At 40.0% G+C, this 25,958-nt stretch overlaps 1 protein-coding gene across 1 annotated transcript in view; it reads right to left on the reverse strand.

The window, feature by feature from the left end:
* Nucleotides 1–25,958, reverse strand: part of LOC140151388 (E3 ubiquitin-protein ligase ubr3-like) — a 56,420-nt gene that overhangs the window by 22,593 nt on the left and 7,869 nt on the right. The window contains exons 4-15 of the mRNA XM_072173709.1: nt 16,953–17,099; nt 16,165–16,275; nt 15,520–15,653; nt 14,324–14,552; nt 13,412–13,600; nt 12,525–12,658; nt 11,791–11,943; nt 4,568–4,657; nt 2,947–3,075; nt 1,920–1,972; nt 1,305–1,474; nt 233–318 (exon numbers count right to left, since the gene is read on the reverse strand). Coding sequence (XP_072029810.1) covers nt 233–318; nt 1,305–1,474; nt 1,920–1,972; nt 2,947–3,075; nt 4,568–4,657; nt 11,791–11,943; nt 12,525–12,658; nt 13,412–13,600; nt 14,324–14,552; nt 15,520–15,653; nt 16,165–16,275; nt 16,953–17,099 — 1,625 coding nt within the window. The remainder of the gene's footprint in view (nt 1–232; nt 319–1,304; nt 1,475–1,919; nt 1,973–2,946; nt 3,076–4,567; nt 4,658–11,790; nt 11,944–12,524; nt 12,659–13,411; nt 13,601–14,323; nt 14,553–15,519; nt 15,654–16,164; nt 16,276–16,952; nt 17,100–25,958) is intronic.

The raw sequence follows: 25,958 nt of genomic DNA on the forward strand, positions 1-25,958 counted from the left end.
TGGATCTTCTCGAGGGGTTTGAGATGACATGATGGCTCAGCTTGGAATTGGGAGACGGCAATTTGGGATAATCTAAGCATGTGTGCCATATCATTTGTGTATCGATACTATATACCATTGTCGGAAGTCTATGAATTTTCTGACTATCGATACCTTCGACAGACTATCGATACCTTCGACAATCGATAGCTGACCTAACTTCAATAATCTTTATTTCAATACAAAAGGATATATGATCGGTAAGTTGACTATGCGTGCAGTCATGCATACACAGCAATGACACAATCTCTTCTCTCAGTAATTCTTCATCAGTTGCTCCTGAAAGAAAGAAAATATAATGGGTTGTTCCAGTTGAAATCCATACTCCCCCAATGGAAGACATGCTTTTAATCTCCCACACAGGGGGTGTAGATTTCAAAATGGAGTCACCCATTCAGGTAATTCCATTAGAAATTCACACTCCCTGTGTGGAAGATTACAATCATATCTGCCATAAGGGTGTATGGATTTCAACTGGAATAGCCTGATGACAATACTATACAATATAGCCATTATCAAAGTCTCCTCACTGGCTACCTATTCATCAAAGAATTATTTTCAAATTGCTCTTATATGTCTGCAAATCACTGCATAATAAAGCACCATGTTGTTACTAAATTGTTTAACTTTGTATTTTCCTAGTATAAATTTAAGATTTGCTGCTGACTATCTTTGTCTTGACTATCCCATTACAAAAGTTAAGGTCAGGAATAGAACATTCACTGTATCTGCCCCTAAAAAATGGAACCTATGTTTATTAGACAGTCGTCTTCAATTCATGTTTTTAAAAAGGCACTTGCGAATTACTTGTTTCCATATATGTGATGCGATCAAGCAAAATCAGTCGGAATTTAGAAATATAAAATTTTCAGTTTCTTATAAGATAGTAAAAAGCATTTACAAAGCTGGATTTTGCCAAAAAAAAACGCCATTGAGTGAAATTGAACAACCGGTTCCAAATATATGAGCAATTAAAGAGTTTCCAAAACAAGAGGAAATATTTCCTTTGATTGGCTATATCTCAAATCAATATTTCCGTGTTTCGACTGATTTTGCTTGATCGCATCACATATAAGTATTATTTTTAATTTTGTATTTTGTTATTATGTATACTTAAGTTATATTTTGTAAGGCATGCGGGAGTGGAGTGTAAATGCTTGTTGCACAATAATGTAACTTTATGCAGTGGTTTTTATGGAAGAGAGCAGCATGAACTGCTTGTTTCTCACACCTGATGATACATATCTATTTCCTATCTTACATACCTCGGTGAGTCTTGATGACAAGCAATGTAAGTAACAGTCTCAAAGCACCCTCCAACATGGCCTTCTCCTGCTCAGGATCAAGGAAGCAATACTTAGCAAATCCAGATCCAGATACATCTTGATTGATACTATAGTCTGGGTCAAAGGTAAACCATTTCAATGTCTTGAATCTGTGGAAGCAAGAAACATACAACTCAGTACTTTTTCAGTTTTCTTTGTCAAAATATCTGATATTCATGCTCAGAAATCCAGATCTAAATGTAGTGAAATGCTTAAAACATTAAGCGAAATGCTACAAAATTAAAAATACAATCTGCAGCCTAGTGCCTCCAAATACCAAATTATTAATAATACAATCACCTTCAAGATATGGTAATATGAAAATGCATCTGACTGATAACACTCTGAAATAAGAAGTATATGAATTTTATATTTTTTTACCCCTTATGTGTATTTGTTTCCATTTGTTATTTTCTTTACCTGTCGCTCAATCATGGTCAATGCGTTCACTTTTTTTAAACAAAGCAAACAGATCAAAGAAACAAGCAAAGCAAACAATGTAATAATCAAGGAAGCAAACAAACAAGGAAGCAAATTATATAAGTATCAACCTACCTGTCCATGACCATAGAGACAAACTTGTCAGGGTTAAGCCTGATTGCGCAGACCTGTAACAAATAATGTAGGGAGCAATTAGAATACAGGTTGCTACCACAAACCATAAATCTAATGTTAATCCTAATCTTTTAATCCTAACCCTAATCCTCAAACCTAACCTAACACCTAACCATAAATTTAACTCAAACATTACATCTTCTAATCCTAATCATAACCTTATTATATCAATGCTAAGACTAATCCAAACCCTCAAACCTAACCCTAATGTTTTGGGTTGGTGGCAGTTATTGTAAAGTCTCCCAGAAAGCAGCAGCAGCATTCAGTTACAGAAGTTCTTGATTTGAATTCAAAATCTGTTATTTAATTTAAAACTGATCAAACAGTTTCCTGAAGAATTCTGGTGACAATTGAAGTTCTAATATCTCTGCTGTTCTAATAGGTCTCCTGTACATGTATGTATCAAAATCGTTGCTAAGCTTAATGAAAGAAACCCTCATATGTACAAGATGAGATATTCCCCACCCCCAATGTTTAGCCGCAACAATGAAAGATTACTATCTATGTGTTGTTTTTGTGAGAGAAGTGGGCCATTAGCGATTACCACTAGCATTAACAATCACCCATCTTTAATAGAATGTGCACACCTAATATAGTTTTCTTTGAAGAAAACTGGAATGTAATATTCTATGTTTCATTTAGCCGACTCTGACCTCTCCAGACTGCAGACCAGGCTTCAGTGTATTAAACCAGTTTTATCATATGCTATTGGTTTTGGTAGTAATGCTATCTTCTGAAAGCTTTGATGATCCTATAGAGCCACATTACATAGCCTGCTCTCAGGGCTGTCACAGCTGCAAGGTTTATGATGTTCTTCCTTTTTCCCTTTGGTATATTTTAATGTTTAACATTAATGGTGTAGTTGTTTTCAGCAATTCCGTTTCTTTTTTTATATACTTCAATGTTTTTTTGAGCATGTTTGTTGAAACATTTGATTGAATACTGCTAATACCGAGATGAGCTTTACCTGTAGGAAGAAGATATCCAGATCTGCCATCGATGCACAGAAGTGACATTGTACATAGGTCATAGCTTGGCATTTGATTTGTACACCATTACGCACCCACATGCCACAGAAAATCTCACTCAACATAGCCTGCACAAAGATAGAGGAAGTTGGAACAAAATATTAATATTCACTACATAAAAAGTAACTTTTAAAGGTGTGTGATGTGATTGAGAGCCTCATCCCCTACTTTACCCCCATCAAAGTGCAGATTTTCTCATAACCCCAGTGAAATTTTAAGCCTGAAATATGTTTTGTTTAGGCGGTATGAACAAAAATATGGTAGTTTGGTGGTATACCACCTCGGAAGACATATATTGTTCTATAGGCCATACACATTTTCAATTCCTGAATTCAAACTGCTGGAGCAATTGAACTCAAAAAAGTACCTTTATGTTCACATGATGGACCTCCATGTTCACATGATGGACCTCCATGTTCACATGATGGACCTCCATGTTCACATGATGGACCTCCATGTTCACATGATGGACCTCCATGTTCACATGATGGACCTCCATGTTCACATGATGGACCTCCATGTTCAAATGATGGACCTCCATGTTCACATGATGGACCTCCATGTTCACATGATGGACCTCCATGTTCACATGATGGACCTCCATGTTCACATGATGGACCTCCATGTTCACATGATGGACCTCACATGATGGACCTCCATGTTCACATGATGGACCTCCATGTTCACATGATGGTCCTCCATGTTCACATGATGGACCTCCATGTTCACATGATGGACCTCCATGTTCACATGATGGACCTCCATGTTCACATGATGGACCTCCATGTTCACATGATGGACCTCCATGTTCACATGATGGACCTCTATGTGAGCATGATGGACCTCCATGTTCACATGATGGACCTCTATGTGAGCATGATGGACCTCCATGTTCACATGATGGACCTCTATGTTCACATGATGGACCTCCATGTGAGCATGATGGACCTCCATGTGAGCATGATGGACCTCCATGTGAGCATGATGGACCTCTATGTTCACATGATGGACCTCCATGTGAGCATGATGGACCTCTATGTTCACATGATGGACCTCCATGTGAGCATGATGGACCTCTATGTTCACATGATGGACCTCTATGTTCACATGATGGACCTCCATGTTCACATGATGGACCTCCATGTGAGCATGATGGACCTCCATGTTCACATGATGGACCTCTATGTGAGCATGATGGACCTCCATGTGAGCATGATGGACCTCCATGTTCACATGATGGACCTCTATGTGAGCATGATGGACCTCCATGTTCACATGATGGACCTCCATGTTCACATGATGGACCTCCATGTGAGCATGATGGACCTCCATGTTCACATGATGGACCTCTATGTTCACATGATGGACCTCTATGTGAGGGTGAACATTGTGTGATGCAATAAGACTTTAATTTCTGATCACAGTAAGACTAAGAAGATACTTGGAAACAATATCATTTAACTTTATCAGGCCTACTGAAAGCAAAGTCAATTTTGTATTTAGTTGTATTACAATAGAATGGTTTTCATTAGCGACACACATGTAAACCTGTTATCATACCTGTATCTGCAGTGGAAACACTAGCAACTGTTCCATGAAGAAGTTAGATGGGATGAACTCATTCAATGTCATCTCTTGCTTAATTACAGCCTGAAAGAGAAAAGAAATATGTTACAAATCAGTATTATAAACTAGTCCCAAACAGAAATGTTTGGTAGACTCATAACCGGTTCACTCTTACCTTTCCGATGTTGATTAAGATACTTCTTGCATCGATCCGAGATGCGGAAAAACCAATAGTCATTTTGTCCCACATAAATGAATAAATAACAAAAAACCCCCGATCCCCCGGTGGACTCACCCAAAAGGTGACGTCACACCATATGATAAATCCCTTATCCGACTTGGGATCCCCTACCGGACCAAACTTGTAGGGGGTGGCGGGGTCCGGGATAATCAACATCGAAAGGTAAGATCGCACCGGTTATGAGTCTACCAAACATTTCTGTTTGGGACTAGACTCAGTACACCGGTCGATCTTACCGTTCCGATGTTGATTAAGATACTTCTTGCATCAACATCTGAAAGATCGATCTAGCAAGTAACCGACGGATGGAGGTACAAGATTGGTCAGCATCTGATCAGGGATCGGGAGCGGTAACGATGGTTTTCGCGAGGTCAGAAAATATTTTCCCCAACGGTCGGGAAACAAAAAGACCACGCGATCACAGACATAAACCTCCTTACTTAATAAGTTTGGTGGTTAAGAATAGCGACACTGGTTCTTACCATGCTGAGTATTCTGTATAGTCTGAAAACCTGGTACCCGTACACCACCGTATTATGATCGCCGAACAATGTCGGTAAACCTCCCGCCCGTCTCTGATTACTAACGTAAGCGGAAGTATCGTAGAGAAGGGCGAAGGTGGCTTCCGGGACACCGCCTGCTAGATCTCCTCAAGGGACAACCGAACGGTATACCCAAGATGATGAGATAGCTCGTGTCGAGTGGGTCGTGGGATCTGTGTTGGGATCCCTTAGGAGGATCACTTTCCTTTTTGGTAGACACTCGTTGAACATACCGTCGAGGCGTAGACTAATAAGGTAACCATCGGCTATGATAGTCGACCGCCTCGAAACCTCGGTGAATGGAGAGGACAGCTGACTTATAGCTGGCCCCAGTGGCCCGCTGAAGTCTTGCTTGGAACTTTTCTGTCAGAAACTCCGGAACTAGCAGCACAGAGGCTCTAGCGGGAGAGCTATTTGTCTCATTGCACCAAGCGTAGTATGGAGCCAGACTCTGGCTATACGCACGGAGGGTAGACTTCCGTCTAGCCCGGCGATGAGAAAAACAGCTTCTGATGAAAAGTATCCCTCCGCTGCGTGTTCCCTGGTAAGGGCCATGCAGCTAACTGCAGGTGCTCTAGTGATAGACTGGGTACCTCCGCTCCGGGCATCCGGAGTAGATCTGGTACCTCGGGGAGTGCCAGCGGCCTTGCCGCTAGCAGAATGACAATGCAGTCTTCCCACCCGATCTTGGCCACCACCCTCATGAGTAGTGAGATCGGAGGGACTGCATAAGCTGTCATCCCCCCCAGTCTATGGACAGAGCGTCCACGGTGAATGCTTGGGGGTCCGCGACCCTTGAGCAGTACACCGGCAGTGGATGATTGCGATGAGATGCGAACAGATCTTTCGAGGGTGGTACATCCCTTGAAGATCGTCTGAGCGACTCCTGCGGAACAAGGGACCATTCTGCTGGTCCCGACACCCTTCCTCGTGACAGATTGTGCTTGGCGAGGATGCTGGTGACGCCCGCGATGTGTATCGCTCTCATCGTAATCTGCCTGAACTTGCACCACCCTATCAGGTGTCGTGCATGCAGGCTCAATCGTGGTGGCCCGGAGTCCCCTTGTCTGTTGGGGTAGGCTACCACGGTTGTGTTATCCGTCAGGACAACGGTATGTGATTCCACGATCACCTCCTCGTGGCGAGGAGGTTGATGTGAAACTCTGTCTCTATGGCCCCATAGGCCGAGGCGGAGTCTCCGTGGATGTGGACCCCCAGCCCCGTTTTGGCGCTATGGTCGTCACTACGTGACATACCGGGGTGCAGGAAACCTGACACCCTGGGTCAAATTGGGCTGATGGGTCCACCACCAGAGTTCTCTCGCGCGATCTCCGACAACGGAACCGCGAGGATATTGGTGACGACTGGGCCTGCAAGCAGGCTAGAAGGTGTAGTTGGGTAAGCCTAGCGTAGAAAGGGCAGGACAGTACGCGGTCTACCATACTGGCCAGTAGGCCTACCACCTTCATCCATGCCACAGCGGGTTTTGCCCGAGACTCGGCCAAGAGTCAGGCACACCGCACCATGTTAAATCACCCGCTCGGGTGAGAGCACATGAACCCCTCCGTGAGGGTGATCTGGGCCCCTACAAATAGTGGTGTCTGCGTCGGGACCACGCTGGACTTTTTGAGCTGATCAAAAATCCAGGGTCCCGCACCCACGGACTATCAACCCCATGAGACCCGTAGTCTTCAGTGGAGTGCGTCCGTATATGAGCCAAACGTCCAGGTAGCAACTGATGTTGACACCCCTGTGCTTCAGGTATGCTGCCACCGCTCTGACCAAGAGTGTAAACACCCTGGGAGAGATGGACAGGCGGATGGCGGTATCAAAACTGGTAATTTTGATCCTGTACCTAGAAGCGCAGATGCCTCCGATCTTGAGAGGCGATTGGCATATGCAGATAGGCGTCCGAGAGATCTAGCGATGCTGTTCCCATGCCCCTGATGGGGCAGGCTAGCACCGAGGCGAGAGTCCCCATTCTGAACCTCTTGGGCCTGAAGAGCGTGTTCAACAGCCTGCGGTTCGGATGGGGCTCCGTCGCCGGTCTTCCTTGGAGCCAATGGCTCCAAGATCACCCGTAGAACGGGGGTAGACCGGGACAATCGCCCGCTTCGTGAGAAGCTGTGTGATCCCTGTCAGTAGTGCCCGACGCTGGGGGCCGTCTGACGGCACTACTGTGGACCTCTGAAATGTGCAGGCAGAATGTGGGGAGACTGGGTTGCCAGTCTGTAACACCCACTCACCACTGACCATACCCAGGCGCTCAAAGAGATGGTTTCCCACCTCTGGGTGAAAGCCATAGCGGTCGAATCCACTGGGAGATCCCCTGTGGAAAAACCGCTGAGCCCCCAGGAATGCTCTGCCTAGCTTCCCTTGGAAGAGCGCTTGCTCTTCTTCGGGCTTGCCAGCTGTTCCTGTGCTACCCTTGCGCCTCCCAGAAATGGGTGCTGCAGAGGTAGTGGGCTCGGGTACTGTTGGTGGTGCACGGCCTGCTGAAGTCGGAGCTCCTACCCATGGTAAGGGCAGATTCCGACCTCTTCAGAGTGCTCCCGTTGGTAGCTTCTTTGCACGGTCCTCCACCGTGGCGCAGAAGCATCCAAAGAAAAAGGACCCTGCCTTTCCATCGCGTTGAGCGATTGGAGTGGCAGGCCCCTCCCCGGCGCTGAGTGGACACCCTATGGGCTAGGCCCATGGAGCTCTCGTTGAGGCTAGCTGTTAGCACCGCTAATAGGCTCACCTCGCGGAAGAGCTCAGATGTTGTCTGCGCGTGATACGCTTGACGACATCTGGGTCCCTCTCGGATCCCCTCAGGTAGGTCCCGTGGTCCTCCTGCGTTACACGCAGAGGAAGCGTGCAAGCACGCGGCGTCATAGCTCTACTGAGCTCGACAGCCCTACGATATCTACCCGTGAGGTTTGCGGGAATGAGAGTGCAGGCGTCCCTGTGAGGAAGCAGCAGCTGAGCATCCTACTGAAAGGATCCCTGGTCCTCCTCCATGGACTCCCCTTAGGGGTGTCCGGAGGAAGATCAGTGCTGTTGCTCCCCTCGCGGGGCAGCGGGGAAGGAGATTGTAGTGATGTCACTACGGACTCAGCTTCCGACTCCTTTCCCTCGCCCACAGTATCCGTATCATGCTCCGAAGATGACGGTAACTGAGGACGGGCATCTGAAAGCGGGTAAGAAGGCATAACCACTGTGTGGCTCGCCGACTACCTGCCAGCAGAAGAGGGAGTACTCCCGCAAGACCCTGAGGTATCCGCCATGGCACCACTGGGTCCGCATGCTCTCGCAGCCGTCGTCCTAGCGCTAGCAGCCCGGGGCCTACCCTGATCAAGATCTGGGTTAGCCCCATGCCGGCTGGCCTGGTCAACAGCTGATGTTGGTACTGCGTGGCCATCGCTGGCGACACTTGCCACGGTGCTGGGCCGTGGAAGAAACACCCTGCGGCGGGTACCACGGGCATACCCAGCCGGCAGCTGACCCTGAAAGGATCCGCCACCAGGGTAACCCCATGGTACTGCAGTACCAGCACCGCCTCCCCCTTGTTGCCACAGAGACTGTGGCGACTAAAGCGGTGCTGCGGTACCGGTGCGGTATCAGCGTGGGTACCCGTGAGGTTCCCAACTGTGGACCGCTGTACCCTCGCCACACTGCGTTCCCTGTTTGGGGATCAAGCTGTGTGCTGGCGTGGTACCGGCGCTGGTACTAGCATGGGTACCGTGAGGGTTCCGGTTGTGTACCGCTGTATGCGTGGTTCCAGCGTAGGTGCCCGTGAGGGCTCCGGCTGTGTACCACTGTACCCATGCCTCACTGCGTTCCCCGCAAGGGATCAAGCCCGTGTGTATGGGTACCCTTATACCGGCTGTCCCTTGGCTAGAGGGAGCTTGCCTAGTACCACGGGTAGCTGGCGTGCATACCCCGATCAATCACCTCGCCACCTGAATAGGCAGCGTCAATCAATGGAGCTATGCCCTGTTGATTTGACAGTGATCGATCAAGAGAGGTAATTGACCCATTGACGGTAATGGATCACCCACGCTCCGCTGGCTCTCGAGGACATAAGTGGGTTGTTGATCAGCTAGGCTGTTCAAGCTACTTACTGTACCCTCTAGAGCTTCGCCCAAGGTCGCTGTGTGTGGCGGACCACTCACGGCAGCTATGGGCGGGTGCATAGCGGCTACCACTGAAGTCAAGCCGTAGCTTCGTCTTTGTAGCTGCCACCGAATGCACCTGGGTCGCTGTCCCGTGAGAGACTGCGAGCCCAACCCCTGAATAATCGCCAGCCAGTCCCTGTGGACAGCCAGCAGCTATTCTAGGGCCCAGGGTATCACTCGGCGGTCCCGCCATGGAACGCTGCCGTGTGACAACCCCAGTTGGTTCTGCTAAGACTACACCCACAGCGTTAGCAGCGGTATCGTCTCTGCTGAACCCATGCATGCTAGGGTTCAACCCAGGCAAGCCCGGGTACCCTTGCATGCTGCCCGTCGCTAGCTACTACTGTGGCTGTTTGAGCCCGTAGATATGCCTGCAACAGGCGGGTGTCCTCCTGCTAAAAACCCGTGAGGATTTTCGCTAGAGGACTGGTATCCTCCTGCTACAAAACCCGCTAGGGTTTTCGCTGGTGGTTACCGCTCTGCTGCCTGCTACTTTGCTCCGACGTATAGTCAGTGCTTTCGCTGGCTGCTGAGCCTTTGGACGCGCTTAGCAGTCCCGAAGGAACCGCCTGCTTGTCCGGGACGGAGCCCCTTAAGCAGACCTGCCATGACCCATAGGGGCTGTCACAGCAGAATCTACCGTGATCGACTGGTATCCTCCTGCTGCAAAACCCGCTAGGGTTTTCGCTGGTGGTTACCGCTCTGCTGCCTGCTACTTTGCTCCGACGTATAGTCAGTGCTTTCGCTGGCTGCTGAGCCTTTGGACGCGCTTAGCAGTCCCGAAGGAACCGCCTGCTTGTCCGGGGACCGGAGCCCCCTTAAGCAGACCTGCCATGACCCATAGGGGCTGTCACAGCAGAATCCACAGTCTCGACCTTAACAGTGCCCTTGGTAGATTTCTTCTTCGTCTTATGGCGATGACGGAGCCTATCCCAATCGTCAAGCTGGAACTCGGAGAGTCCTAAGCAAAAGAAAGACATCTAGAAGATCGTGAGCACTCCCTGAGGGTGAAACAGAGCGGGTGTGGGTCCCGCTCCGTCACCAGGGAAGGGCAAGCCCGACAGGGCCGAGGCGAAGCGAGGAGAAAAGGGAGGGGGCACTACCCCCCCCCTCAACACGCGACTCAAGCCCAGTAAGCAAACCTGAGCACGGAGGCTGGTCGCTAACGTTAGTGGTAAAGTAAGGACTGGCTAACTTTATTACTAAAATGTCAGACGGGTCCCTACCAATCCCCACCGTATGAATATCTGATTAACTCGTCTTTCTTGGACGGTAATGAAGACATAACGATAGAGTAATCACCCTAACATAGCAACAATAACCTACCGTACATGAAATACAATGTGTATGTACAAACATCTATTGTAACTTACAGGCTGCAATGGTTGTTTTACGTGGGAAACAAAATGAATGGCGTCAACGAAGCGCCATTTTGAATTGCTCGTGTGTCCCGTATACAAGCGGAGGCACGATATGTAGCTAAGTTTTGGATCGTTTTTGTCACTTTTTCGCCAGAAAATGCCGTCAAAACTATCCTCGGCCGAACAATACCGGTTTGGTTTTACCTAAGGTGTGAAACTACAACCGTAGATCTCGCCGTGGTCGAGAAATTGATACACAGTGCTATGAACAATCGATAGGCACGTCTGTGTCAGTCGGAGACCAAGGAGGATAAGGACGATCATATGGTGTGGCGTCACCTTTTGGGTGAGTCCACCGGGGATCGGGGGTTTTGTTATTTATTCATTTATGTGGGACAAAATGACTATTGGTTTTTCCGCATCTCGGGATCGATGCAAGAAGTATCTTAATCAACATCGGAAGCGGTAAGATCGACCGGTGTACTGAGTCAAGATGATTTGTAAACCATCATGTCTACCTTGCGCAATGCAAGGTTTGCTGACTACAATGACAAGGGCACTTTTCCTGGGAAAAACTTTATACTTTACTGAGCTCAGTTGATCCATGATAACCACAAAATTACCTTGTAAATGTTTGGTACACAATGTAGTTTATTTCAACCAATTTTCATGAAAACCAAACAATCTTAACTTATTTGACTTCAGATGACCACTGATGGTATCTGACCAATAATGCTTGGTCCTCGCAATGAGTCTGATGTCTAGAAAATTATGCACATTCTTTTGTTCAAGCAACAGTGCAGACCTTAGAGCCTCTTATATAAAAAAAACAGCATTTAATTGTTAAATTGATAAACTGCAATGATGGAAAATGTCGGAATTTAACATGTTTACATCTGACATACTACATACATACCATGCTGAGAAAGAGAGCAAAGTTCCTAAGCAGCGGTAGATGGAATGACACCTGTCCTGGATGGGGCATTCCTCTCATATTGAGTACAGCTAACCATTCTCTCAGCGCTTCACAAGATGATTTCAGCATAGCCCTAGTATATTTCTGTGATGTCTGCAATGATAACAAACAGAAATATATTAAACTCATTCAAAGCCAAGAAATGTAATACATTTTCTGATTTAAATAGCGTCTTCCACATCGTGCACATATTAAAGCACTTCATTAATAGTGGATATTGGAATCAGTTCACATCCTCCAGGAGTGCAGCCTTGAAGCCCCCATCTGTACTAAGACCAGGCCAACACCAGGTCAGATAAGGACAGTAGCAGGTTAGTACCCAACTCTCTTGAAAACTGACTGTCTAGGCTCTCTGTACATGGGACCAGTGGCTTTAACATCCCCTCCAAAGAACAGCACCCTCATGGTTCATTTACCTAAAATGTACTATCAGGAGAATGTAAATACTAGTGTGAATTTGATCCATAGTTGCTACCAATTAGATTCAGATAACTTTTCTTTCTTTCCATGTCAATAACCAAACAAGTCTCCATTACTTGGTATTGTAACAGGGAAGTGTTCTACCCATTCTCCCTGTACAAAGCTGGAGCTAACAGTACCAACTGACCAGCAGGGCAAGTTGGTCTGAACTACGAGGGATAAATATAGTGCTTAATGAGTGTTTAGTCTCTTACCGAGTCCTTGCAGTGCAGGGCAAGCTGCCACATAGGAGCAGCACATGCTTCCAATTCTGCAGAGAAGGCTACTGAGTAGGTGTTAGGCTCGAATTCAACATGTTGCTTCATCTGCCGTGTATTCAGATTCATGCCTATGAGGTAATAAAAAACAGTAATTTTAATCTTCTGCCAAAATGTAATATTTTTCAAATAATTTGATTGATAGGTATGTGACAAGAAAGGGTCATCCAATTGTTTTAGCAGATTTTGTCATCCTTGGGCAGAAGAATATTTGTATATTTTCAACATATATGACCCATTTTGCAAAATTGGGATTACTTCAAAGTATTCACTTGAAAAAAACCAGATGTGATGGTGAGAGTCTTTAACTGACCAGTTGTCGTCCTACTATGTAGCCTATTGTAGGGTGTATTGGGTGGCCTAGTGGGAAATCAGACTCTTAATTGTAACTCTATCCATGTGCTTAAGTTGAATTTACACCTATAGGCTATATTGCTGATCCATTGATTAACCTTTTCTGGTGCATTGTGGGATAGGAAAGGGGGCAAATCGATCACTAATTTCCCCCTTTTCTATCCCACAATGCACCAGAAAAGGATAATCAATGGATCACCAATATAGCCTATTCATAACTCTCTTGCCATTGGCCTGGGAAACGAGGAATATCAATCTGCACTGGGATGCAACTAGCCTCATTACTCCAGGTGGGCAAGATCGTATAAATTTCCTGTAAGTAAAACATTTTTTTTTAATTGGTGTCATATCCAAATTGTACCTTCAGACAGGTGTTTCCATGCACCTTTTCACCATCCATGTGTCTTTTATTTTTTATTTGCCATTTCTGGAGAGCAAGATAAGCATATAGGTATACACAAACCACTTACTCATGAAATAGCTAAGAAATTTAGTCCATAGTGACAACAAGAGTGGATCTGTGAAGAACTTCTGCACCACGGCTTTGTGTGATAGTACATTGGTGAGGTCACTGATAATGGGCCAATAACAGTGTTTCTTCATCACCATCTGCTCACAGTCGATGACTCTGTGTCTGTTGGGCATTGATATGCCTTGACCTAAAAATACAATATAAATATAAGGATAGTATACTAATACAATACAATGCTGACATTGACCTACAAAGATTACACAAATAAAAACTTATTTGTCTGACCTTCAAATATAACAGATAATAATAAATATTTAACAAAGAGCCCTTTTCAAACAGAGCACTTATCAGACAGGGTCTTGGACAAGACTATTATAACTGTAGTCCATATTTTACAGATGATTGGACAGTCCAGGTTCATATAGACATTTTATAGGCAGGAATGGGTAAACCAAGGTCATTTTCCCCTACCGTCAAGGAATCAGTCTACAAAAAGTAGGAACTAGGAATAGACAAAATATAATCACCTGTTTCAATATTTGATGTGGAACCACATCTGTACATTATTCAGAGCAAAATGATATTCAACGATCCACAGAATGAGTACATTGAAACAAAGACCTCATAAGGTGTATTGCTGATAGTGATCGATAGGCAAACATGATGCATGCTGGGAATGAAAAGGGCTCATTAAATGCTATCAAATTCGTCACCCAAGATCACAGATTTGAGCCCTTTTTATTCCCAGCATGCATCACTGGTGCCTATTGATTGCTATCAGCAATATACCTTATTTTCACTAATATCTTAAGTTTACTCCAAACCCTCCACTTATAATATTTGGAAGATTTTATCATTTGTTCACTGTAGTAAGGCTCAGCTGCCTTACGTCCAAATCTTTTACACCTACCTGTCATTGGGTTATCAATCAGTGATTTCTTGACTAGACTACTAACTGAGCAAATCAACACATGCATCAGCTGCATCTCTTGAGTCATCTTAAAGGCTAAGTCTTCATTACTGAAAAGTTGTACGCTGATATGTACCACACGATTGGCAAGCTTGTCGGATTCCATGGCATTGCTTAGTGACATGGCCATGCGGCCGTAGTGCTGGACAAATGTCTCTGTAAAAGGCTCCTACAAATATCAAGAAAATGAAAATGGTTCAAGAGTTATTAGAAGAAAGATATGTCAAAGACATTATAGGCCAAGATAGCTCAAGACTCTATTCTGATGTGTGAGGATACGAGTTGGATTGATTCTGGTGCATGAGGATTACAATTTGAAATATATTTTGTATGTCTTTTATATTCAATTATCTGAATACTTTGTGTGTGTGTTTTATATCCAGTATAATTTTGCTTATATTTAGATCAATAATTGTTATGTGTATGTATTTTTCTATTGCAATTATTGTATGTAATTTGGCCTTCAGCCAACACCTTGATAATATTAATCAATCAATCAATCAATCAATCAATCAATCAATCAATCAAAAGCCCTGACTGTGTCATTGTTTTCTTGATAAAATTGAGTTAGCCTGATATTCTCCTGGACAAAGAATTTACTACTACTTGTCATACATGTATTGTAGCCTGTACAAAACTTGGGAGAGCTGAGTGACCAAACAAATGCCAATCAGCAGGGATTGGCTAAAGTTTGCTGATCTGTGGATTATGTGGCTATCAGGACGGATTCTGAGTTGTTGTTAAATGATTTATGGAATGAATGGGACCACAGTCAGCAACAATATGTAAAGTGTGCAGAGGCCTTGTGGATTTGGCATGGTGCACTACAAATCAAGAAGGTTTTTGTTTTTATTTTTTCGCTGAATTTTATTTGGTTTGCCAGGATTGTTCATATGTATTTGAGGACAATCCACATTGACAAATCTATATTGAAGACATCCAAGGTGGAATTCCAAGCTATATACTACACCCTACAAAAACAATTTATAAATAAAACATTACTTGAGGTGCATTACTCGTTTCACATTGGTGAACTGGGACAAACAGAAGTCAAGTCTGCTCAAGCCAGCTCATTAAAATACAAAGAGCAGTAATATGTGTAGAACAGATCTATAACACATCTCTCCATAACTTACTTTGTAGTTGTTGTCAGGCAGCATGTTAAGTAGGAAGGTGACAATCTTTTGTGGGAATTCAAATTTAACAGTCCAGAAAACAAGCTCATCCAAGAATGTCTTGTGTGAGAGCTTTCTTGACAATGAGGGGATTTCTGTGAAATGAAATGAGAGAAGATTAATGTTAGTCTCACACAAATAACACATTCACATAACCAGCTGTCATGCACATATGAAGAAGATAGGAGTGAAATGAACCAACTTGAAAACTTTACAAAGCCAAACAGGTTATGGGTTGCCTGTTATGGAGATCTTCTCCTACTAAATATCTATAATTTCAAGGATGATTAGTTTAAGAAGATTTGAGGCTTTAGAACAGATACATGATGGAAATACTCCAAAGGATATCCACCCACATTGGATTGTCATGCATGTGACCCATAAAGTATACAACTTAAACTATACAGTAAGGCCTAAAATCAACTGAAAATTTGTTTCATGAACAAAAAAGTGTTGCATGTACATTAAGGTTTTGCTCCACTATATCCCTCTTACTCCCTGGACTTGGATTGAAACTTTGATTTGGATTACATAGTTTTTGAGCCATGATTGCTAAATGGAGGTTAAGCTGCAACAAGACGTATTTTGGGTCATAATGTAACTTACTCTGCAAATCTCCTCTTACATCTGGGATACTCAATGTGTCTACTGCTGACTCATACTGGATCTGTGTTCGCTCAACAAAAGCTTTCTGTTCCTTACTAGAACTGGTAAACTCTGAAATTAAATTGGAAAAAAATAAATAAACCAATGTATATGCTAACTCCATTTTGTCTGGTGAAATATATCTCAATCCTAGTCCTTTATGTTAAAAGATGCAATTAGGAGGGAGAATCAAAACTCAACATTTCATCAAAATGTCATTGCATTATACATGTGATGCAGCAAATCAAAAGGGAGGGGGACTTTGCAACAAAGTGCTTTTCAAGATATAGATTACAAATTACAATAGAAATAAGGAAAATAATAAGAATTTGGGATGCTTTTTCACTTATAAAATATGAATGCCTTGATCAAATTTAGCAAATGAGGTGTAAATTTAAAGCCTGCAAAATGTTTTCAAAGCAGAAATACTGAACTCAAAATTAACTTCACCTGCAAAGTTCCCCCTTATGATCTCCCATCACATAATCAGTGGCTTTTTTGGATTAAAACAATAACGCACACTAAGGATAATTAAATAGTTGACTCAAACACAAAGATCATAAATTTCATGACTATTATTGTAAGAACAAAACAGAAAATAAGTGTTTCTGCTCCTATTCTCAAATATTGAGCAAACAATGAAATAAAACAGTTATGGTCATTATTCAATCATATTGCAATATTACGAAGAATCTATTTCATACATGCACAGTCTCTTTATTCTTGCATTAAAGGGCACATTTAATTACCTTTAGTCAAAGACTTATAGACTTGTGGATTTGTCAAAGATCTTGTCATTACAGCTCTCATTGCTCCTCCCATCTTACAAAGTTCATGTAGTAGCCCTAGCAACGGCTCTGCATCCGGAATAGAGACTAAATAGGTCTGCACCATTTCTGCATGATATAAGAAGATATATGATGCAGGATTAATTCATGTATAATATAGAAATGCTTACAATACATAAGCATGTAGCCACGTGTTAATTAAAAAATTTGCCTCAAACTAAAGGTGTTGACTTACACATTGATTAAAACAAACCACACATTCATTTCCTCCAGCTTTTTATTTACTTCTTCAAAATCCTTCACTGAACAAAGTCTGCTGATCGACAAGCACAATACAAATCAAAAACCGGTTTAAATTATGAAATATCAACTTCTACATAATGCATGAATATTTCTGGTCTCCCACTGAAAAACACAAGTATATCTGCTACATTGTTAATGCATTTTTCCACAGGAGGACAGATTTGCAAACCTGTAGCCCCTGCCAAATCGGCAAAAAGTTCAATTTATCCATTTTTAGGGGGTAAGATTCTGGAAATTCTGCAATTTCCTCTTACCTTTAACAAATATTTTTAAAAGGATATTTTTTGATAACTTAACTCTCAATTCTGTATGTAAGGAACCCTTAGATTTTAATAATAAAACATTAGTTTTTAAAATCATCAATACTTTAAAATGTGCTGTGACCCTTTCGTTCTGCAGTATTTCCATTTTATTGTCAATTCTGAAACAATTAAACATTTTTATTACTTTTCTTTCCATGTAAAAATCTACACTGCTATAGAGTGCAATATGTACATGTACATATAGTATTCACAGAAAATATCAAAATGACTTTAGCATGAAAAGAGAATCAGCATGAGCCATTAACATTTGCCAACAAAAACGGTTAACAATCGGATATTAAAGATTTCAATTGTGTTATCATACCACCAATCAGTACTGTTAAGTAAATTGTTTACATTTGTATTGTCAATTCATATATTCGTTTTTGTATTTTAAGTATCAACATTTTGTCAGCAATCAAATATTAAAGATAGAAATCTTGTTATCATTCAATTAATCAGTATTCTACAGTTCCTTGGGGTATGTAGTTCTTGTTTGCATTTTCAATTCAAATTTAATTTTAATCAAATGTTTCAAAAATAAAAGTCTCAACAATCGGAAATGAAATATTGGAATTACATTTAATATCATATCATCAAGCAATACTGTACAGATGTCAATCCATATATTTTGTTATTAGATCATAAAATAAGTGCTATGCAACAATTGCAGATATGTTGTGTTATCATATCACCAAGCATGTACTGCACAGTTTATAGCTAGTACTTTACATTATCAATCCATGTCTTGTTTTTGTAAATCAAATGTTTAAAATAAAGTGTCACCAAATTGTCAATAATTGGATACATTGTGACAGGAAAGGCAGCAAATTTCAAATTTAGATAAAGGCAAAAATGTGCAGTGAAAAAACAATAAAACACATAAGAAAATAGACATCACAAAACTTCATAACTTTATAATCAAGTATGCTAGACCTTTGGTGTTTCAGTATATATGATTGCCTAATGTTTGTATTATATATATACAACCATGGCCAAAATGTGTTGGGACACTTATGGAAAACGTACACTATATTATTGCCTTATTTCCGTTATTGTTAACGTGATAAAGTGGAGGTTTCTTTGGTGACAAGCCTAAACCCTTTCCTAACACCCCAACCCTCCCCCTTCCCCACCAATCAATGTTGGGTGCCACTAGGCGCGTGTGACCATAAAAGTAGGATTCAACATTGATCGGGGGGGAGTGGGGGGTTTATTTACATTATCCTATCAAAACCGTCCCAACACTTATGGCCAGCATTGTCTCTAAGGTACAAAAAATCCAATTTTAAAATGTGTGTTTTGGCCCATATCTCCTCAACCATAGCTTGGATTTTCATCAAATTTTACATGAAAATGGAGAAACTATTTATCTTTTCACTTATATAAAAACTAATGGATTTCCCTCACGTGATATAACGATACGGTCGCTTTTTATACGCAATATCATGTATTTTACAGTGCGTGCTGTACATTATTAGCCTATGCGAACTACGTATTTTGCTTAAAATGACGTTTTATTTTGAAAGAGTAGTGATTTAGTCACCAGAAATACATGGTATTTGTTGACAGGAATTGATTGAAGTCTTTTAAAAGAGTGACTTTGGAAAAAAATTAATACTTAAATTAAAAAAAGCTAATTTTCAGACAAAATAACAAACTTTAATAATTTTCATCGCTTGCATCAAAAAGCATTATGTGGTATTTGCAGCGAGTATATCGATGTAAATATAATTATAGTTGGCAGGAGTGGGCTTAAATTACGTTTTATGACTGAAATCTATTAAAGCGCTTTCAAAGAAACTTACGTTTGAAAAATAACATAGCACATAAAAAGAGTAATTATTATAATATTACACATAATTCCTAAATCAGAATTTCATCTTCAGAAGATAGCAAACATCATTGACTATTCACCTTCATATCCTATTAGTCTAGTCGACTTCCTGCTGAGAAATAGAAGTGTTAGGTGCATTTTTTAAGTTAAAAACGGTATCTATTTTTTTAAAGTCAATTTGGGTATGCTGAATCCAACAACCATGGATACCATAAATAACAGTAATGTTTTGACCTTCTAATTTGCATAAAAACAAAATAACCACCAAAATCATTAAATTAGTATGTAAAACTCTAATGATTTTGGTGGTCATTTTGTTTGATGCAAATTAGCAGGTCAAAGCATATACATTATTGTTGGTATCCGTGATTCATGGATTCAGCATATTAGGTCATGCCGATTTTAAGGATGAATACCGTACTAGTAAATATGATAGTTCATGATTTAGAGATAAGTTACAACAAAAGGTGAATGATCTTCATGATACAACATTACCTTTATAACACAACAAACGCAGTATATAATACTAACAAGCCACAATAAATGCGCATAATAGTGACATTTTGCATGTTATTTGAAAAAAGGAATTTGTTCGTCTGCAAAGTAATTTGAAAGAAAATTGTCACGAAATAATTAAAACAATAAAAAAAAATTGGATGGAGTCGAACCGCGCTGTCTACAGGAGATGAACAGCACGCTAACCAATTGAGCTATCGGAGACCACTGGTTTTCGTATGGTTTTGTTTATTGACAAGTGTCAAATTAATCATGATATTTAAATTGACAATATTAAGCTAAATAAGTTGAATTTCTGAAATGATCATATCGGTAATCCATATTGTTGTGAAAATATTGTGTCGATTTGTAAAACATAACGCCATGAATCCACGATATACCACCGTATTCTTAGAATAAAAGCAATTGACTATGATCAGACTTTATAGCAATGGTTTATCGATGGGATGCATTCATTTGCGTATGGTCATGATGGTGTTTCGTTGGTTTACCGTCGCATCCTAAATACAAAGTCCATACAATATATTTAAATTTCATGATTAGTCTTACTTTAGGAACGAGACTGAATGCGGACATGCTTGAGTTCATGTCACAGTATGCACTATAATAAAAGAGAATCACTACTATCTCTTGATTCAGTTTACGAGTGCATTCCGTGGGTTTCAAACTTTCTTACACTTTAAGAATCGATTTTCTTCGAAAAGGCCTTGAATACCGTTGTTCTATAGCCAATAAGCTACGTTTCATGTCCTATAAGCAGCGGGTTAGTTTCAACACTTTTATTCCATTTGTAATAGCTTATATACCTAAAAATACTTCGTAATGTCACTTCAACATGTTAGCTCAGTTGATAAGTCGTCTGTCTTGTACTCAAAAAGTCCAAGTTCAATTCCTAACGATTTAATTTTTTTTTTTTGGCTTTCTTTTTAAAATAAATAATTTCTCACATCACTGAATTTCTGTTGAAATGAAAATGAAAAAGTGTAGGAATTTGTTTTCATAAATAAGATCACAAATAAAAGCAGAGCATCAACTGAGCTAACACACTGTACTTGTTCATCCATTATTGTATGTAGTCTAAATTAATGCTAACAAGTTGATTTATTCCGTTACTTCAATTGAGGTAGACAGCATTAAATTGGAAAAACAAGTGTGCATGGGTTCGATTCCTTTATTTGTTTTTTGATCACGAGATGTTGTGATAAATTTTATTTTCTTCTATAACTTTAATATAAGATTTTAATTGGTGAAAACAATAATTTGTCATTTTAAAACCTAACTTTTTGACAATTAAAGTGACGAATAGTGAACTTAAACATGGCCAAAAATATGGCTTTAAGACTTTTAAAGTGACCAGTCCCTAAATTTAAAATGTAGCCATTTATATTTTTTGTGGTCAAGCAAAATGATAGGATCTCTTACTGCTCCAAATTTGGTGTCAATATCATAATTACTTTTTGAGTTATAAGCAAAAAACTGAAATTAGATGATTTTTTTTCAACTTTTCAAATACAACCATGGCCAAAATGTGTTGGGACACTTATGGAAAACGTACACTATATTATTGCCTTATTTCCGTTATTGTTAGCGTGATAAAATGGAGGTTTCTTTGGTGACAAGCCTAAACCCTTTCCTAACACCCCAACCCTCCCCTTCCCCACCAATCAATGTTGGGTGCCACTAGGCGCGATGTGACCATAAAAGTAGGATTCAACATTGATCGGGGAGTGGGGTTTATTTACATTATCCTATCAAACCGTCCCAACACTTATGGCCAGCATTGTAGGTAATAATTATAGTATTAAATTTTCAAAAATGTCTCCTAGTTTGGTCTAGAATGTGTCAGATTGTTATCATATCATTAACACAGTTCAAGAGCTTGTCTGTCATTATATACTCCTCCTCTATCATGACCTGCAGAATTCAGGCATGAAAAACAATGTGCAAGTGGTAATTTTTGCACATGTAATTTTTCACGCTTTGACGCTTTTGAACTACTTCTTAAATTTGAAATTGTAAAAAACACACTTTGTGAAAAAACATTTTGAACAAAATGCAATTTAAAACACAACAGCATAGCTCAGCAGTGCAAGTTCTCTAACAATTACAAATATTTAACAATCAAAAATGATATATTATTTTGGGTCAATTTATGATCTAAATAAATAAATAATAAATTTAATAAATAAATTAAATAGATTAAAAAATCAAATAAATATTCTCATGAAATTTTGTTGGCTATTAAGGTGGTTATGGAGGCATTATAAAAGTGCTCTAAGCATGATTTAAACAGATTAATTGAGTAGAGCAAAGTACACTGATCAATATGCCTTTTGTTTGGAGTCAATCGGACATACGGTTTTCAAAATATATCAATTTATATTTTCTTTGTATCTTATTGTTTTTATCAATAATCAATAAAGTTAATGCGCTAAAATGACTGGAGAAGCTCATTAACATATAATTTTTGCCAATATTTGGCTAAAAATCCATGCATAAATGTTCAGGGTACTTTTATTTTGCATACTTTTGCCCTGAAACTTGGTCAAAGTGTTTCTAATATGTTCTAATGTATTATATAGTGAAGCCGCCCCCTAATTTGCATATTTGCATAATTAATTAGCATTTATGCAAATTAGCTCATTAATTATGCAAATATGCAAATTAGAGGGCGGCTTCACTATATAATACATTAGGATATATTAGAAACACTTTGACCAAGTTTCAGGGCAAAATTATGTAAAATAAAAGTACCCTGAACATTTATGCATTGATTTTTAGCAGAATATTGGCTAAAATATATTCATGAGCCTTTGCAGTCATTTTAGCTCATTAACTACATTGATTATTGACAAAAACAATAGGATACAAAGAAAAATATAAATTGATGCATTATGGAAACCGTATGTCCCGATTTGCTCAAACAAAAGGCATATTGATCAGTGTACTTTACCCTACTCAATTAATCTGTTTAAAACATGCTCAAAGCATTTTCTAATTTCTAGAAAATGCATCCAATACCACCTTAATACTACTAGTATACAGATGGCCAGCCAGCTCATAAACAAGTAGCTGATACAATATATGACAGTAATTAGCATAGATGTATAGCATAAGAGACAGTTACCTGAGTACTTGACATGAAACATCTGTGAGTGATACAACTAGGTGATATTTTAAGGTGCATTCAATTTGTTGAATATATACATGCTGTACATATCATGTTTAGTTGTGATCATATTTATAGTATGTAGTCTATTATTTGTATAGAGGTTGAAAATATGTGTCATCAATCACAGGTCTCCATTTTTATAAATTCCTTTTTTAAATACCCTACCACAAAGAAGAGTGCAGATATGCACAGTAAATGGGAAAATTATAGGGTATATATATGTTTTTTTTTAAATGTTATCTAAGGAATAAATTTACAGAATACCTTCTGCAACCTAACTCTAACACTAACCATGATAAAACATGCAATTTGTACTACCATGTCATCATAGACTCTAGCATGTTACTTCTCTAGTATAGTGTACATAACCAAAAAAAAACTGTCCCTGGGTGTGCACCATTAGATTTCCAGGGGGAGGGGTGAAAGTTTTTTTAAGCCAAAAACATTTGCCCACAAGTGAGACCCAATTGTCCCACTGATGAGTAAAAGTAAAAAAATCTATAAAGTTATATATACTTAAAATTGGAACAAAATTGGTGGCAAATAAAAATATTCTGCAATTAAGACCCAAACTTACACAGCCCCTTAAGAATCTAAGGTCATACTATGCCTATGGTCTTACAAGAAATGGAATTAATTGGCCCAGAGAAGATTTGTGGAAATATAAAATAAAATGCTTTATTTTGAATTAGATCACTTTAGCTAGGGCCAAAACTCTTTTGAAATTGCTTTGGCACAGGTACAAAATCCACAGAAGGAACACTGATGTGATGAGTGTATAAAATGAGAATAACATGGTTTGTTGAAATGTCTTTAAATGGCTAGGTAAGCAGGCCGGGGTTGCAAAAACATATGTGATGCGATCAAGGGAAATGAGTCGGATGTCGCTAATATTGATTTTGAGATATTGGCAAAGAAAGTGTTTAAAATCTTTTGTTTTCAGCGATTGATAAATTGATGTAACTTCGCAAAGAAAGTCGTATCAACTTGGGGTTTTTAGTTTTTGAAAGCTCTATATGTCCTCTTTAGAAACATATGTAAACTCATTTTCAACCAGGGTCGACATGTGACTCATTCCCCTTGATCATGTCACATCATATTTTGTCTGAATTTGACAAAATTAGCATTTGAACATTGCAGTCAGGAAAATCATCACTGAGTCTATCTTTAATTTGAATCACCGAGTATCTCATGATCTAAGTCATGGCCTTGATACTATTAATATCAAATTTCGTCTTTGTTTGTTCAGACTGCAGTTCATTATTGATTGATTCAATATTGATGTGCTATTACAACCTGAATGTGTATGGAAATGACCCTTTCTCTTGGATTAACAGTTAATATGGGGAGGCATTGGTTTTGAAAGTGATTTTCTGAAAATTAAAATTCCATCACATCAGAGTTTTAGCCAGAAATCAGAATCATAATTTGCTTTTCAAGTACATTTTGCAACACCCCTTTTAGACGACAAAATAGAAAAAAAAATCCAAATACTGTCAGGGTTTGATTTTGTACATTGCAGGTGCAGGTTAGCTACATCCTTCTCCTGGTGATTTTCAGGTGCAACATCACTGAGATTTAAGACTGCACGGAAGAGTTCCAGAGGAAGTTAAGAAGAGCTTATATAGAGAGGGACTGCTCTGGCTCACACCAAGTCAAAGACAGAATTAGATGGTGGGCCAAGGTCTTTTTCCACATCTGGGCATAACTTTTCAAAAAAACATTACCAAAAGGTGACAAACATTAGACCTAAACCAAAATCGAATTATTGTTTGAGTGATGAAAAAAGTTGGTCATCTATATTGGTTAGCTTCAAGTTTGGTAGCGGTTGCGTCATACCGCTAGGCCACTGTACCTTACACAGCATACATGTGCACATTTCAAATGTAAAAAGCAAGAGTTTATCAATCACTTTGTACATCTGACCTTTGTCAGACATGTCTTTTTATTTGTGCTAGATATTATATTATGCAGATAACACTATGATAAAGAATATATTTCTTTATAGAGCTGATATGGTAACCTTGTAATTCATGTCAATGTCATATTACCAAGTACATGTAGTTGACTTCTAAACAAATATTTACTGAACAAACCAAACTTGAAACAACACATGCAAATCTATATCATGTAGTACTGTTGGCCCTATTACATTGTATAACCTGTTTATAATCTAAATGCTGGCTCAAAAATATAAATATACAATGTGCAATCAAGCAAAACCACAATCCACAGGATTCACACAGACTTTCACTTTGAAATGATCACAAATGTTTCCAATTTTCCTATGACTTTCCATGCATAAGCAGACATTTATAATTTAATCCTAAAAATTTCCTATGCTATTTAAAAGATCATAAATAAAAGAATTCCATTGAATCAAATTTCGCTGTTATTTTGATCACAGAAGTCACACACTATAACCTGATGAAGGTATATACGCCTCAGCTATAACAAGTGGTTGAAGTTTCTGAATGTTGTTTTTGTCTCATTCTAAAATGCTACTTTTGCATTCAGAATAAACTGTTCAATAGAAAATACACATATTTTTGCTGACATGAAAAGGAAGTGTCATGATAAAGGAGGAAGGGGAGGGGGGCAAGACCACATTTTTTCTTTGCACCCCCAGTCAGGAAAACAAAATCACAGAAAATTAACTATATAGGGCAAAATTGCCATAATTTTGAAGAAAATCACACTATTTTGGGCAAAAATTGCCATATTTTGGGTGAAAACCATCAATTTTTGGCGCTATTTTCCAATGTTAGGAAAATGATTTTTGCCCCCATAGTGCATGAAGGCAGCAAAACATGATACATAATAAAATTGCAGAGACA

Source organism: Amphiura filiformis, chromosome 4 (genome assembly GCF_039555335.1).
Source record: "Amphiura filiformis chromosome 4, Afil_fr2py, whole genome shotgun sequence".
In the NCBI taxonomy this organism is placed as follows: Eukaryota; Metazoa; Echinodermata; class Ophiuroidea; order Amphilepidida; family Amphiuridae; genus Amphiura; species Amphiura filiformis.